The 15,539-nt window shown below is 41.2% G+C and overlaps 1 protein-coding gene across 2 annotated transcripts; it reads left to right on the plus strand.

Annotated features, from left to right (window-relative positions):
- Positions 1–1,852: 1,852 nt before the first annotated feature.
- On the plus strand, positions 1,853–14,590 carry rasl11a (RAS-like, family 11, member A). 2 transcript variants are annotated; one of them, XM_030075549.1, is made up of 8 exons: positions 1,853–2,574; positions 3,950–4,006; positions 4,782–4,864; positions 8,341–8,381; positions 8,998–9,127; positions 9,909–9,987; positions 10,920–10,996; positions 12,836–14,590. In XM_030075549.1, the coding sequence occupies exons 1-8, from the start codon at positions 2,421–2,423 to the stop codon at positions 12,980–12,982; spliced, it is 768 nt and encodes a 255-aa protein (XP_029931409.1). In that variant the 5' UTR covers positions 1,853–2,420; the 3' UTR covers positions 12,983–14,590. The 2 variants fall into 2 exon arrangements, with proteins under 2 accessions (XP_029931409.1, XP_029931410.1); XM_030075550.1 differs by having other exon boundaries at positions 9,909–9,984.
- The last annotated feature ends 949 nt before the right edge of the window (positions 14,591–15,539 follow it).

Here is a 15,539-nt window from a genome sequence, read left to right on the forward strand (position 1 = left end):
GTTTGCATTTTTCCAATTCGTTTTTTTTTCTGTTTTGTTTTTAAATTAATTTGAAGGGAGGCTTTTTTTCTTGTTTAGTTTAGTTTTAAAAATGCTTAGGTTTTAGTTTAATTTTACTTTTTTAGATACGGGATGACGAACTGTGCTTGCACATCCAACAAGTGTTTCCGTGACTGTTGCATTTTTTCTGATATCAGAGACATGGCTGCAGCCATCTATTACTGGACTTGGCTATTCAACTAGCAGAATGCACGATGCTTTCTATTCTCCCCTGCACCGAAAGGACTGAGCCCTAATTTCGTTGCATTATTATATGTATATGATTGTGCAATGACAATAAAAATCTATCTATCTATCTATCTATCTAATTTTATTGCCTTCAAGTGGTGGTTTTAGTCTTTGTTGTGATATGGGGTATTTGTCAGGGAGCGAGATTCCAAAAAGTCAGAAAAATTATTATGTAGTAATGAAAACAAAACGTAAAGACATATAATTTATTAAAAAGTATTCACTAAGGACAGTTGGGCAACCGAATAATCGACAAAGACGAGAACTAAAGACATTTTCTCTATAATCTATTTTGTTTTAGCATTTTTTTTTTAAACAATACGATTTAAGTTAACGAAAATGCTTTTTCACATATGGTTTTCGTTGTTTCGTTAGTCTTCGTTAAGGAATTGGATTATATAACGAGTTAACTGTATGAGTATGAATATGAGTTTTACCATGTCAATACAATCGATCCGTAGCCCGCTTTACATTTATTTTGAAGGTAAAGTGCATAACATCCGGTGCGGTGCGGGTTACCTCCGTGTGACTTCACGCAGCTGGTGGCCGTCCAGCTTTGGGGAAACGCCGAGGGAGTGTCGCCGACGTAGGTAACCAAGATGCTCCGGGTTTGTTGGATTCAAATACGGAGCTGCGTGCGGCGGGCGGTGCTTCACGTTGCCAGCATCATCCGAGCCACGCTGCCTTCATGGCGAATTCACTGCCAACAATAGCGAGCATTCCCCAAGTGGACAAACGTTAATGTTAGGCTAATAATGTTTTCTTGGCTCGGCAGTGGCGCCGCGCCCGGTGGACAACGAGGCTCCGAGGTTAAAAACAAACACGGCTTTACTGTCCAGATGACTTACAACAAGCACAGACAGGGTAAAAAAAAGGTGAATACCCCTTTAAGTCATGTTGACATGCCTCAGATAACCAATTGCGTCCTCAGTTAACACTAATTGATTTGTTTTTATCCCGTTAGATTATCAATAATTTAATATATGACTGTATAATAAGATAATGAGCCCATATGATGTTGAGAAATGCCGTGATAGAAAGAGTCTGTTTAACAAGGACACTATCAGACATAATAAAAACATGTTTTGTTGTTTTTTTACGGCTCTTTAAGTGGATTAATGTTGAGATTTACTACTACTACTGTTTTTCTTCTTCTTCTTTTTCTTTTTCTTCTTCTTCTTTTTCTTCTTCTTCTTCGTCTTCTCATTATTATTATTATTATTATTTAATTGTTTATTTATTTATTTGTTTGTATTTTTATTTTTTAATTATTTTATTTGTATTTTTAAATTTAAATTTTCAGATTTTTTTAAATTTTTTTAATATTTTTTTATTTTTTAAATTTTATTTTTAATTACATTTTTTTTTTTTTTTTTTTTACTTTATTACATTTTTGCCGTAACATTTAGTTGCTCTAATTTGCTTCACTGTAAATGGACAGAGAAACATGATGTGTGTCACAGTCTGGACTGGGAGGAAACCCAGTTTAGATTTATCTCATGGCAATATTAGGCCACTAGGTCCGTCTCTCTCTCTCTCTCTCTCTCTCTCTCTCTCTCTCTCTCTCTCTCTCTCTCTCTCTGAGTCAGAAAGCCTTTGGACTCGCTGCGCTCCGGGATGTTTCACCATGTAACCTCGCTATTTGGATTATTTATGTCTCCTAAACGCAAAACAAGGCAGCGACACAGTCTGTCAACACGGAGCGGGACAATTTAACTCCTTTTTTAAAATTCTTATTATTTCCTTTAATCACCATACCACACTTTGCGCCAAGGAGGGACAAAAAGTTAAACATTTTTTTTCTGCCTCAGATCATGGAATGAACCTTGAAGTGGAATCGGACTACACTCGGAAAATATCATCATTTATTACCACAAAAGGACAAACGACTCTACTCTATGGACTTACACTACCCCTATAATAATTAATAGAAGTAAGAAGTAAGAAGTAATACTGGAAAAGTCATCATGGTGATATTGTAAACGTCCTGCAGGGAAGCCGGAGTCGCTGCAGGAATATTATAGGAATATTGCAGGAATATTGCAAGGGTTTCTCCTCGGGGCGGAGGGGAGGCTGGCCGTGCGGGGTCCAGCTGACATCAGGGCGCAACAGAGCCGCAGAAGTCTCCATAAATGCGGCTGACCGTCGACCCACCAAGAGCGATGAACAGCGGCGGGTCGGGCAACTTCCTGCTGGTTCCCATCCCGGAGTATCCCCTGCTGGACTGCGTGCCCAACAAAAATGTCAAGATTGTGGTGCTGGGGGCGAGCAACGTCGGCAAAACAGGTACGGAAAACAAGCAGGACGCACTGAAACAGGAGCTGTAGATGGGAAATGAATGAAGGGAATAAAGTTTGAGCGTGTTTGTTGGGCTGAACCGAGGCTGTGTGTGTGGGGGAAAAAAAAAAAAAAAAAAAAAACTTGAAAAGGGGTTTTTACATATTTCATCATCTCAAAAGCTATGATCATTGTCTCTACTGATCAATTCCATCATGTAGGCTACTTTACTATTGTTAAAATTAATATTCCTTAGAGTGTATTTATCCTGAGAGATTGCAACCGCAAGTGTGATGTATAGAAATGCAAAATCAGTCTTGTCGGACGGCAGGGGGCGTCTTACTTAGATTCTGTATGTTGATATGGTATATAAAATATACAAGCCAATGAACAATGAACATTATAGGTTACTGAACACAAAACCCTTATAATGCCCTTAGTTTTTTCTTTTTTGACCTGGAAACACACCTCACTCCTCAGGAATTGCTTATATATTGGAACTTATTTTACATAATTGAAGGCAAATAACTTGACAAAATTAAAGTTTTTCTCAGGAGTGTCTCAGTCTTTCTTGGCTTTCTTGTAGCATTTCAGAGAAAAGTGAAAAGGTTTGCATTTTCCGGCATTCAAACTGTCCTAATCCATGTGAAATTAAGCCACTATATTTTTTTAGTGGGTCCAATTAATGTGAATGTCTCTGCATGTCTGTTGTTGCCTCCATGATTTTGTTTCCAAGGCAAATTTTGAAGTTTATGATATATTGTAGGCTATTATCCCTGGATTCCTTTGCACAAATGACAGAAAACTTACTTTTGCTCAAAAATGGTTAATCTGGGTGAAATTCACTCAGTGGTTTGCAGCCACAGTCCCAGCATGAGAGCAAAGATTTATGAGGAAAACCTACTAACCCACTAACCCACTGCTGCACCCACTAACCTGTTTACTGACACGTCCTCGCTGTCAAAAGCTGCAAATGTTCCTGGGATCACCTCTTTTTCCCAGACAAATGCCCTTTTTTATGTAGCATTTTATAGCCAAGACACTTAGCAAGCAAAGTGATCCAAAGACAAGGCAATGATTTACCAATGCAGGATCCCGATGCTGCGGTCCTGTGCATCTGTAAATCATTTTCCACCTCATGGCTTGACTTCCAGTGACTGTACTCTCCAGCTAACTCTTCAGTCTTTTCTGAGCTTTCATGTGCAAAAGCCCTTAATTTTAATACATTAAAATAGTCTCAAACCCAAGATGATGTGTTTAAATATCAATCGAAACAAGAGAATGTGTCCCATGAATCAAGATTTTTTTTTAAATTTGGGATCTCTTCATCATCACCCCCACTTCCTGCATCCCTGATTATTTACTTTTCTTGTTTTCCGTCCAGCTCTGATCGTCAGGTTTCTGACCAAACGCTTCATCGGGGATTATGAAGCCAACACCGGTGAGTTTCTTGCCATGTATCCCTCAACCTTTCATCTCCTGCCCGGTGGACTTAGGGCCCCGCAAATAAAAATATTTTCAAAAAACTGTTCCCCCTTATTGCCATAAATCATCTCTCTCTGTCAGGACTATCACCTCATGACCCGGCCTGCTATCAGCAACACATCACTTTATCCATCCCAGGCTCTCGCCGTGTATTTTTTGCTTCTTTTTTATGTAAATGCAGTTTCTAACATGGCCCTTTTATGTGCTTTGATTATGGTTATTTATTATTCAATTGTGCTTTCTTTTGTATCCTTTTATTCATGTATTTCTATTCGCTTACATTTGCACATGCAAGCCAAAGACAAATTCCTGCATACAAAAAGTAGACGATACAGGTGAATTTAATTGCACAGAACTGAAGCTGTAAGACTAAAATAAGATGAAAATGTGTCGATGTCTGAGGGTGAAGCAGGTTAGGTGTAGCCAATGAGACTGAAACAGATGAAAAAAGACTATAAGCACACAGAGAATGTACAAAAACAACAGAAATGATATAATTCAAGTGATAAAGTGGAAATGTATGCAGGGTTTTGTAACCGTCATGCATGTTGCCAACAATATCAACACGTCCATCTGCTCTTCCATCCATCCACCTGAGTCACTTTCTCTTGACAAATGCCCTCTGCCCCAGGAAGCTGCCACCCTGCCTTCATTCATTCACTCATTGATTCATTCATCCATTCATTCATCAATCACTCCATCCATCCATCCACATGTCTGTGTCTCCCCAGGAGCCCTCTACTCCAGAAAGGTCACACTGGAGGGGGAGGAAGTGTCGCTTCAGGTCCAGGATACACCCTGTGTCGCCCTGCAGGTAACTGGAGAGAGAGAGAGAGAGAGAGAGAGAGAGAGAGCACCAGTCAGTGCAAGCTTTTCCTTTGATCACCCACCTTTTCTTTTTTTAGAGCGGGGTAATCCAGGACATATTTGCCCTTTGGTTTCAGCCACATCTGTGCTGCAAAGCCAAAAAAAAATATATTTCCTCGTGTCTGTCTGTGTGCGCGCATTGTCTATTGTTGTTTTGTCGCTGCACAAGGAAATTATCCTGGGAAAAAACGTCTGTAATACTAATATCACCTGAGACCAGTATAACCTGACAACTTCCTCGAAGACACAATGGCCCCTTGTTGGAGATAATAAGATCCCGAACAGGCCTGATCTCTTTTCATGGCCGTAGATGTTTTTCACATGTTTTATCATCTGAAGAGTCAGCTCTGAGAAAGTCATTTAAAACCTGGAGTGATTTTTGTTGTTACACTGCCAAAGGAAACTTTTTTTTTTTGAATGGGAAACACATTTTTGGGGCCGAATGTAAAACCTTTCATGACCAGGCAAAAAGTTGAATCAGTGTTCAGAGAGCTTCAGAGAGCAACAAAACACATTTCTTTAATTATAAAAAAAAGTTTCAAAGTATTACTTTATTTCACTCTTTTGAAACCATTTATTTTGCAGTATGCTGCCCCCTGCTGGCAAATTATGTCCCCACTACTTTTTTCATCCGGTGTTTTATTTGATTTAACGCAATCAGCCGTTGATGTTCAATTTGTGCCTGTGTGCACCCTCTCACAACTGTAGGAATCACAACAAAAAATATATATATATACCTCCCAATATAGACTGTTTTTTTTTTGTTGTTTTTTTGTTGTTTTTTTAAATCAAAAGCTAACATGGCTTGTTAGCCAGCTATTAGAACAGTCATGCACAAGTCATTGTCTCCACCTGTTAGATCCATTCACTTTCTTAGAACAACAATCTAAACTATAAAAAGGTTTAAATACTTTAAAGTAAAGATATCTGTGCTCGGACCACAACACCTGTAAACCTGAACACCTGAACACCTATAAAAGCATCCAAACATTTCCCACCAAAGACCAGATGCCATTCGGACGTTGCTTTTTGGGTTAAATCTTGTCAGTCTGTCATAGCCTCAATTTCGCCCCAAAATAGCATTTGAAAACTGGGCAGTGTTTAGCCCAACTGATTTGGACCTAATTTAGCCCCAAAATAGACAGTAGATGACGGCCTTTCACCTTTAACTTCCCAACCAAAATCTAGCTGTTGTTTAGCCATATGGCAGTGATGTCTTTTCAATGTCTTTTCAACTAATTCCTGCTGAGTGGGTTGTACCTGTAGGTGTATTTTTCAAGGAGACAGTTAGAAAACGTTTCCATCCAAGTAAATTAAAGTTCCAAGAAGGGGTCGGAGAACTCAGCAGCTCACTGCAGCAAACATTTGTTTTGCTTTTAGCAGTTTTTGTTGTAGTTTAAATCACTGAGCAACAGGTTTTTGTTATAGTGCATGGTTATCTTTATAGTTATCATCTGGAGAAGCTGCTGTTTCACCACAAACACAATGTTCACAAAGCAAGACTTTAAAATACTTTGATTTCCCACTGCAGTGCACTGTCTTTCCCACTTGTGACAGCATGTAGCAGCCAAACCTGAGTTTTACATGCTACTCTGTGGTTGTAACATGCTTGATTACATTTGTAGATTTGAGCCGAGTTGAGCTGGGTTTAAAAAAAAAAATTAAAAAGTCAAGGTCTGTCTCATCAGTTGCTGCTTCATTTCCCATCCGCAAGTCGGACTTTCACAGAGAAACAGCCCAAATTCTGATTCAGAAACCTGTCGCTGCGATCTCAGAATAACTTCAGGAATGCATTTGATGTGAGGGGAAGTGACCCTTGGACCATCTCCTCGCTCATGATGAGCATAATGAGTGCAACGTGCCAGATAGTGCGCCTTCTCTAATGCCAGCAGTCTGTTTACAATAACAGACTTTTAAGCTGCTCATTTCCTAAGCTGGGCGAGATAAATGAGGGGAACAGCGTGGCCTCAGGCAGGCGCAGAATGATGATGAACAGCTCAACAACAGAGATTACAGAAAAATAATTGCTGGACGAAGACAGGGGGATTTATTTTTGTAGGGCAGAGACGTTGCGGTTTTCAAGGAACAGGACAAACTTTAAAGCCGCACTGGGTAAGGTTTTTGCCCCGTCTGTCTTTTTATCTGTCTGTCCATTTAACACTTTACTCCAAGACAGCATATCTCAAACTCTATTGGGCGGATTGCCATGAACTTTGGGGAGCATACTCATGTTCCCCAGAGGATGAATCCTGACAGTTTTGGTGACCTCGATCATTACTCGAGCACCACCATCAATCAAAATCATGGCTTGTACACAATATCTGAACATCATTTGGGTGGATTGTCTAAAAATTTGGAAAGCATATTCATGCTCTCAAGAGGACGAATCCTGCCAGTTTTGGTGTCTTCATGTCCCCTTCCTTCTAGTACCTCCATCAGGCAAAAATCTGACTTGTACACAATATCTCAACATCTTTTGGGTAGATTGCCACGAAATTTGGAAGGCACGTTCATGCTCCCAAGAGGACGAATTCTGTCAGTTTTGATGACCTCCTGATCTTTGCTCCAGCAGCACCATCAATCAAAATGGTGGCTTGTACACAATATCTCAACATCTTTTGGGTAGATTGCCATTACATTTGGAAAGCACTTTTATGCTCCCAAGAGGATGAATCCTGTCAGTTTCAGTGTCTTTAAGTCCCCTTCCTTCTAGTACCACCATCAGGCAAAAACCTACACAATATGTTAACAACAGTTGGGTGGGTTGCCATTAAATTTGATGAGCACATTCATACTTCGTGTAGGATGAACCCTTTTCATTTTAGTGAACCTATGACATTTCTTCTAGTGTTTATATTTCAAAATCTACCAAGAAGATGAAATTTGACATTTGGTGAGCATGTTCATTATGCCCAGAGAAGGTGTCTTGTTTATTTTGGTGACCCCACGTTCTTTCCTCTAGTGCCATCCTCAGGCCAAAATGTAAAATCACTTGGTAACAGGCTGGACTGACTGAATAAAGTAACAAGTCTGAGCCAGGAAACAGGCACGGTGTTTCCATCAACAGCCATTTCTCTCGGCAAAGTGCCTTTGAGCAAAATTATCATCTGCTCAGGATAAGGATATCGGCGGAATACCACAAACGTTCGGGCACAAATCATTGGTGAAATTGATTTGAGAACCAAGATGACGACATATTTTATCAGGCATCTTGTTGCTACTGGTTTCCTGCCCAGAGATAACGAGGAAATGTTGTTCTCTCTCTGAGTATTTCAAAGGGAGAGGCCTGCACTCCCTGAATGTTTCCCACTTGTGCAGCCTAAACCCTTTGGCGTGGTTTCCATCCCCACAATCTGCAAACCATTTCTCTCTGATTTTATATTTGCTTGATGCTTATGTGTGTCTGTGTTCCTGTCTCTCCAGGATGACGCAGAGGGCCTGTACTGCCAGGAGCAGATCAACAGGTCAGATAATCCTTCTCTCTTTCTTCGTTTCTTCCTTCCTTTCTTGCTTTCTTGTTCTCTTTGCTCAAAAACTGTTGAATGGACAACAAATTGGGTTTGATTGTCCGGCCCATGTGATTCCTGAGTCTCTGCTGGCCTGTTTTCGATGAAACTTATTTTGGGGAATGATGGTTTTTGACGCTGGCCACCACAGCGCCACCAGCAGGCCAAAACCTCCCTAAGCTTCAAGCAACGACACTGCACATCACACACGCTTGACTTGTTCTTTGGTGCACCTCGACTACATTTTACTGCTTTGAAGTTGAATGGACTGAATTGAACTTAGCTGAAGTAAAATTAAATGAGCAGAACTGGGCCGGCCAGACTGGGTAGAGCCAAATGTAACTAAATGAAGTTTAAAATAAAAGTTAAGTGATCTTAATGTATCATAGTTAAACTGAACTGAACTGACCTGCCTAATTGTCAGCATTCAACCATATTTCATTCTTCTGTCTAGCCTTTTTTCTAACTATTACTATTATATAAGATGTAATATATGTAGAAATTGTATAAACACAGTCTGTAGCTATTAAACTGCATTAACTGTGACTGATATCCCATCGTAACTGACCCACAGGTCGATCTACTGGGCAGACGGTTACGTCCTGGTTTTCTCCATAACAGACCACAACAGCTACCGCACCATCCAGCCGCTTTACCAGCACGTCAGACGCATCCACCCGTCAGGAAATATACCGGTCATACTGGTTAGTGTGTGTGTGTGTGTGTGTGTGTGTGTGTGTGTGAAAGTAACAAATTACATTTACTTCAGTCCAGTTTTGAGGTAACGGTGCTTTACGTGAGTATTTCCATTTCAGTGAGACTTTCTACTTTTCCTGCACCACATTTCAGAGGGAAATCTTGTACTTTTTCCCGCACTGCATTTATCTGATGGGTGGAGTTACTAGTGACTTTGCAGAAGAAGAAGCTTTTCCATGCAGAACATCATATGTGCTGCATTGTCAGAATGTAAACCAGCCAACAGGATGTGGAGCAGTTAGAGCTGCAACATTAAAATACTAACGGGTTAATACAGCAATAATTTAACTCTCTATAAGGAACCAATACTCACAGTCACTTTTACCTTTACTCTGAACTGCATTTTACTAAGAATACTGCTTTAATTTTACTGAGGGAACAGACTGGATGCAAGACTTTTAGTTTTAATAAATAAAAGTGTAACGAGCATTTCTCCATTATGGTATACTACTTTTACTTAAGTAAAGAACTTGGGTACCTCCTCCACTAACAATTTTAATAATAAGTAATTTCCTTTGATTAAATGCTATCAGTCTTAGGATTATGTGTCTTTTTTATTCATTTATTCATTCATAACAGGCAATTATCCATTCAAATTACTTCCTCATGTACCAGTGCCGGGATTATCAAATTGATAAGAGCTTAGAGTGGCATTGAGAACAGAGCATAACAGTCATCTAATCCGCATAATCTAAACTATTATGTAATGTGTAATCTCATCTCCTCCAGGTTGGCAACAAGAGCGACCTGCTGCGCGCCCGCCAGGTGCCAGCAGACGAAGGCGAGACGCTGGCGGCTTCACTAGGTGGGATGTTTCTTCCCTACACGCTTTCTTCAGTCAAATTCAAGCACTTTTCAGGCATTTTCAAGATGCATTTCCAAGCTTTTCCAGCACCTTACGGCTGGGGTAAATTAAATCAGCTGTTATTCTGCTATGAACAACCAAAATTAAATTTATTAAAGGGAGAGAAATTAAAAGGAAAACACAACAAAGTTTAAAGGTTTCAAAATGCATCACTAACCCAGTCTCTTATTATGAAAGTAATGCAATTACAATTTCTAGCAGTTTCAAGCAATTCAGTCAAAATCCAAGGACTTAAGCATTTTCAAGGATTTCAAGGATTTCCAGCACCCATATGAACCCTGTTTCTTTCTCTCTTCTTCTCTCTTCTTTTTTTTTTGTCTTTTCCTGTCTCCATGTCTCGTCCCTTGTTGTTTTCTGAAACACCCGGTCCACAGCCAATCCTGTTTCCAATTCAATATTACACATATATAATTCCACACACATACACAGGGCTTGAGATGAACTTTTTGGCTCCCTCACCAGTTGATTTCAGAGGGAATAGCCACTCACAAGCTGTGCCATCTGAATTCTACAGGAGAGCTGGTAGACAAACTGGAAACCTCACCAAATCACACAGAAACCAGATGGATTGACTCCACTCCACAATGGAAGATATCTTTTTTTTTTTTTTTGTACTTTTGGTGAACTAACCCTTTAATGTCAAGCCTTGTACACACCACCAAACAAGAGTAGCCACCAACACCAGCTTCCCCTTTGCATCGACATCCTCTCTATAATGAACAGACCTTCCTACACACAGATGCAGACGTTTCCGCCCGCTGCTGTGTATCTGGGCTGTATCCTGCATGCCGCCTCATGAAGCAGGAATGTTGAGTGTTTTCTAAGAGATAAGAGTAAGGGTCCTAATCTCAGCTCTTGTCCCCCTCTGGTCACAGGAGGAGTTTACTTTGAGGCCTCGGCCAGAGAAAACCACGAGGGAGTTCACGCCGCCTTCCTACATCTCTGTCAGGAGGTACCATTTTTAAGATTTCAGATTAGTTTGTTTATTGGTTTGTCTTTGAAAGTGCTATCTGTCTGTTTGGGTTTCTTAAAGGAGTAATCCAATGTTTTGGGCGAGATACTCTTTTTCCAATTTATCCTGAGACAAAATGTTTGATCTCATTTTCACCTCTGTATGCCAAGTGTTTCAGTTCCTGTAGGTAGCATTTTGGCGTTAGCTTTGCATATAGACTTGAAGTCAATGGGACTCGTTAGCCTAGCTCCATCAAAGTGAAATACAAGTCTTTGATTGAAAAAAAGGTGGTAGAACTGTTGCATTTCAAATCCACATGATCCACTGTGTAGCTGAGACAGCTTCAGAGTTGCTGTAAGGTTTATTTTGTTGCTTTGATGGAGCCAGGCTAATGACTCCCATAGACTTCAAGTCTTTATGCTAAGCTAACATGAATTGCTGCCCATAGGAACCGAACCACTGGACGTACAGAGGTGAAAATGGTGTCTAACAACGTTTTAGGCATATTGCCTAAAACGTTGGAGTACCATAGTTTTGCTCAGTTCTTGGTTGAAGCGGTGAACAAAAAGTAATTGGATTCCTTTTTCCTTGCATGAATGCTGCAGGTTTTATATAACAATTCCTCACGGATTTGAATGACTGACATCCTGATATTACAGCACATTACTGGGGCATTAGAAAGTGTTTAAGGTGTTTATACTAAACACCAGCATAACACTGACATTCTGTTTCCCATTAAAATACCACATGACGCTTAATTGTTGTTTATTAAGTCTTGTGCATGTCGGTGCCACTTGCCATTACAGCTGGAGGATTTAAGAGCTCTGCTGCTGGAGCGCAAATTACGGTTATTCCCTCAGGCAAGTGTTAACTAAGTGCGAAACAGCCACTCAGAGGAGAAGGTGAGGGAAATTAAAAAAAGGTTGCTGCTGCAGCTGGTTGGCAGCTCCTCGAGTCAGGTTATAATCAGATGATTTCAGAAAGCCAGTTGATGTGAACCAATTATCTGCAGAATTTGCAGTTTCAAATGTCCTGGCAAATGTCCTACCACCACCAGACAGGGTCCCAACACTGACTCAGACATAAAATTAAAGGGCTTTTCAATGACTTTCAAGGCCTCGGAATCAGAATTGGCATCTTCGGAGTAAAACATGAATTTGGCTAGAAATAGGCACCACAGAGGTCTCATTTTTTAAATTCGTAATCTTGTCAGATCAAGAAATCTTGAAATCAGTTTTTGCTGGATCAACACAAGCATCGACCACACAGTTTTCCTCAAAATGCAAAGTGTTGAATGTTGGACAGAGAGAGCTGAGGCACACTGATGGCTCTGGCTGCAAGTATTTCAAGGCTACATGTTTATTCTCAAAAACCTTTAAGTGTTTATTTTAAAAGTTTCAAGGATTTCCAGAGAACCTCGGAAACGCGCTTCCTGTTGATGTCAGTCCACACAAAAATACTACGTGCTTGTTTTTTTGGTCAGAAAATAGTACAGTAGCGTGTATGAGACACTTTTAAGGTTTGATTTTTGTTGAAATAATAACACATCTCAGCTGGTGCGCCTCAATACTTGGGAATGCTTAGATTTGCCAGGCCCATTTCCATGTCTTTCCACAGAAAATGTCCTAAACGTGTCTCTGATTACTGTAAATGATCCTGTTTTGTCCTGTTTTTGCTGACAAGATTCACATTTTTCTTCTGTAGCCTGTATTTCCGATATTGCAAACAGGGCATTGTGACCATCTTGAAGTGATGAAGATCCATGTCAGTATGAAAAGACAGGTACTGGTGCATGCTTTGTTTCAGGAGTCACCATGTTCTGATCTCTTTGTCTGCCAGGTGATCAGGGCGTTGGGAGGAGGGAACGGGGAGAAGAGGAGGGGAGGCCTCCACCTGGCCCGACCAAAATCCCCCAACATGCAGGAGCTGAAGAGGAGGTTCAGGCAGGTCCTGTCCTCCAAGGTGAAGTCATCCACCACACTCTGATCACAGGAAGAAAGACGCAGAAACACCGGCAACATGCTGTCAAAAGGATGTCAGTCTCCATGGTTTAATGGTGTTCTTGGACGTCTAGAACTGATGGAAAAAACATGGCCGAACTTCTCCAGAATGTTTTAATAAGCACAAGCAGTCGTGACTGGATGGATCGATGGATGGATTGGTATGGACGCAGATGACAGTGTATGAAACGCAAAGGAAATGAGGGAGCGGAGCTTTCCAACGGCCAACCACTTCTCTGTGTTTTGAACGAGCCTCGTGGTCAAGACAACCTCTTCCCAGGATTAAGTGCAACAAGGATGGTTGGTTATTGAAACAAAAAAAATGCCAAAGACTCTTATACAAACAGCTTTTGTGCTCTGTCAGAAACTTGGCAGGTTTTACCAAGAACGACGACGAGTGAGTCTGTTCAAGTCACTCAGAGGATAAAACCTTCACAAAGAGTGCGACTTTGAAGACTGCCTTTGTAATACTGAACTGAATTTTTTGCACAATCTATATCTGAATTGTTCCAATGCTTTAAATCTTTCTATTGTTTTTCTTGTCTGCTCCTTTTCATTTACATCTCCTCTTTATGACTGCAATTGGATTTAATAAGCAAAATCAATACGGAGTCATAGCTTTCACCTGGATTTGCCAGATCTGTTTGTTCTCATGTCTGCACATGTTGTGTAACCTGAGATTTCGCATTTATTGGTCTGAACGGACGGTTTTTATGCCCCATGGACCTTTCATTTTGTGTTGGGCTCATTGGAAAGTCTTTGATTCTGTTCAGACCCAGTTGATCTGATCACAGGCAGACAGCCGAGACAGATTGCTGTTCACATGTGACGTTATCAAGCCACATGTGACCCCTCATCATTGGATTTCCCTGTTGTCACAATCTTCTGAATGCTACCCACTTATCATATTCCTTATATATGGTCCATTCATGAAGCAGTCGTGCCAAACATTTATATTTTTACGAATACCCAAAGAAGACAACAAACTTCACTGAAATTTGAGTTTCATGCCAGCTGTCTACTCTATCTAATGTTCCTTCCACTGCTGATCGGGTCACATTAACGTTCACACCACAAATGATATGTGACCTGATACATCGCTGACCACCTCCAAATGTGATTTGATTGATTGGATCACAAGTATCTCTTAAGACACATTGAACCCCGTTCACACCTGTATGTACAGCTGTCCGCCACTGATTGGATCACCCATGACTTAACCCTTGACCTTAAAACCCAGTATGAACACACTGTCAGGGGCAAAAAGTGGTTTCTTGGTACCATGAAGTGTTAACCCATTGGTTCCCAACCCAGTCTCCAAGGCCCTCCTGTCCTGCAGGTTTTTGTTCCAACTCTACTCCAGCACACTTGACCCAATTAAGGCCCATGCACCTTCATGCATGGCCTGTTCAGGTAGATCTCTACCAACCAATCAGCATGAAGCCCTTAAACAGATCAGGTTGGGAACCACTGTGTTAACTGCTTTAGTTTGGTTTGATTGGCTAGGTGAGAAAGCTATTAAAACTAAGGGGGCAACTCAGGCAGTTTATTACGTCTGGACACCAAAACAATAAACACAATTTTTTACAAATCAGATCTAAGCCGCATTTGTATGTGTTTTGAAAATCCTTTTTTCTACAGATGCATCTCAGTTACCCCTTTTCCACCAAAGCGGTTCCAGGGCTGGTTCGGAGCCAGTGCCTGACTTAGCACCAGTTTTTTGGTTTTCCACCGCCCAAGCATGGGCCAAACTGGTTCCAAATCGGTTCCAAGCAAGCACCAACGGCGAGCAGGGGCTAAACGGGAGCCAGAGAAAGAACCGATGACGCGGCCCACCACGTCATTGGTGGGCGGGCTTACAGACCCAAACAGGAGCAGCGAACGCTATAAACATATAGCTAAACGTCGTCACCATTCGTTCCGACCACGAATACGACGGTTGGCCGGCAGTAATTGCGTTTTTCACCTCTGGACCGCAGTGTAGGCTTGTAAACACACGAGCAGTATTTGCATCGCTACGGTGGGCCGTCCATGTTTGTTGTTGTGATTCCGAGCGAGCATCTCGCACACCCACATGATCACATTTTCCGCTGACGTAATGACGTGGCTCTGACTTGGCTCCGCTTGGCTGTTGGCCGGTGGAAAAGCAAACCAGTTCTTTGTTGGCACCAGTTAAGCACCGGCTCTAGCACCAGCTCCGAACTAGCACCAGGTTCTTTTTGGTGGAAAAGGGGCATGTCTGACCGCTCTAGCTACTCAAAATGGTTTTCAATCTGTCCTTAACATCACTTGCAGTGTGACTTATGGCCAGTGTTGTCATGTCCAGAGTGCTAGAAATAAACAAATTCCAGCCATAACTGCAGCTCGAGTCATTTCTCAATACATCAGTTTCCTCCGTCACTCGTGCCCCCTGCTGCAGCGGAAGAAATCTGAACTGCAATGTAGGAAATAAATGACGTGAAGTCAAACATCATGTGTGTGTGCATTTAGTCTCTGTAGTTTTTGGCTTCAGCTTAATGCTGCCTGGACACATAAATCCAACC

Source organism: Myripristis murdjan, chromosome 18 (assembly GCF_902150065.1).
Source record: "Myripristis murdjan chromosome 18, fMyrMur1.1, whole genome shotgun sequence".
In the NCBI taxonomy this organism is placed as follows: Eukaryota; Metazoa; Chordata; class Actinopteri; order Holocentriformes; family Holocentridae; genus Myripristis; species Myripristis murdjan.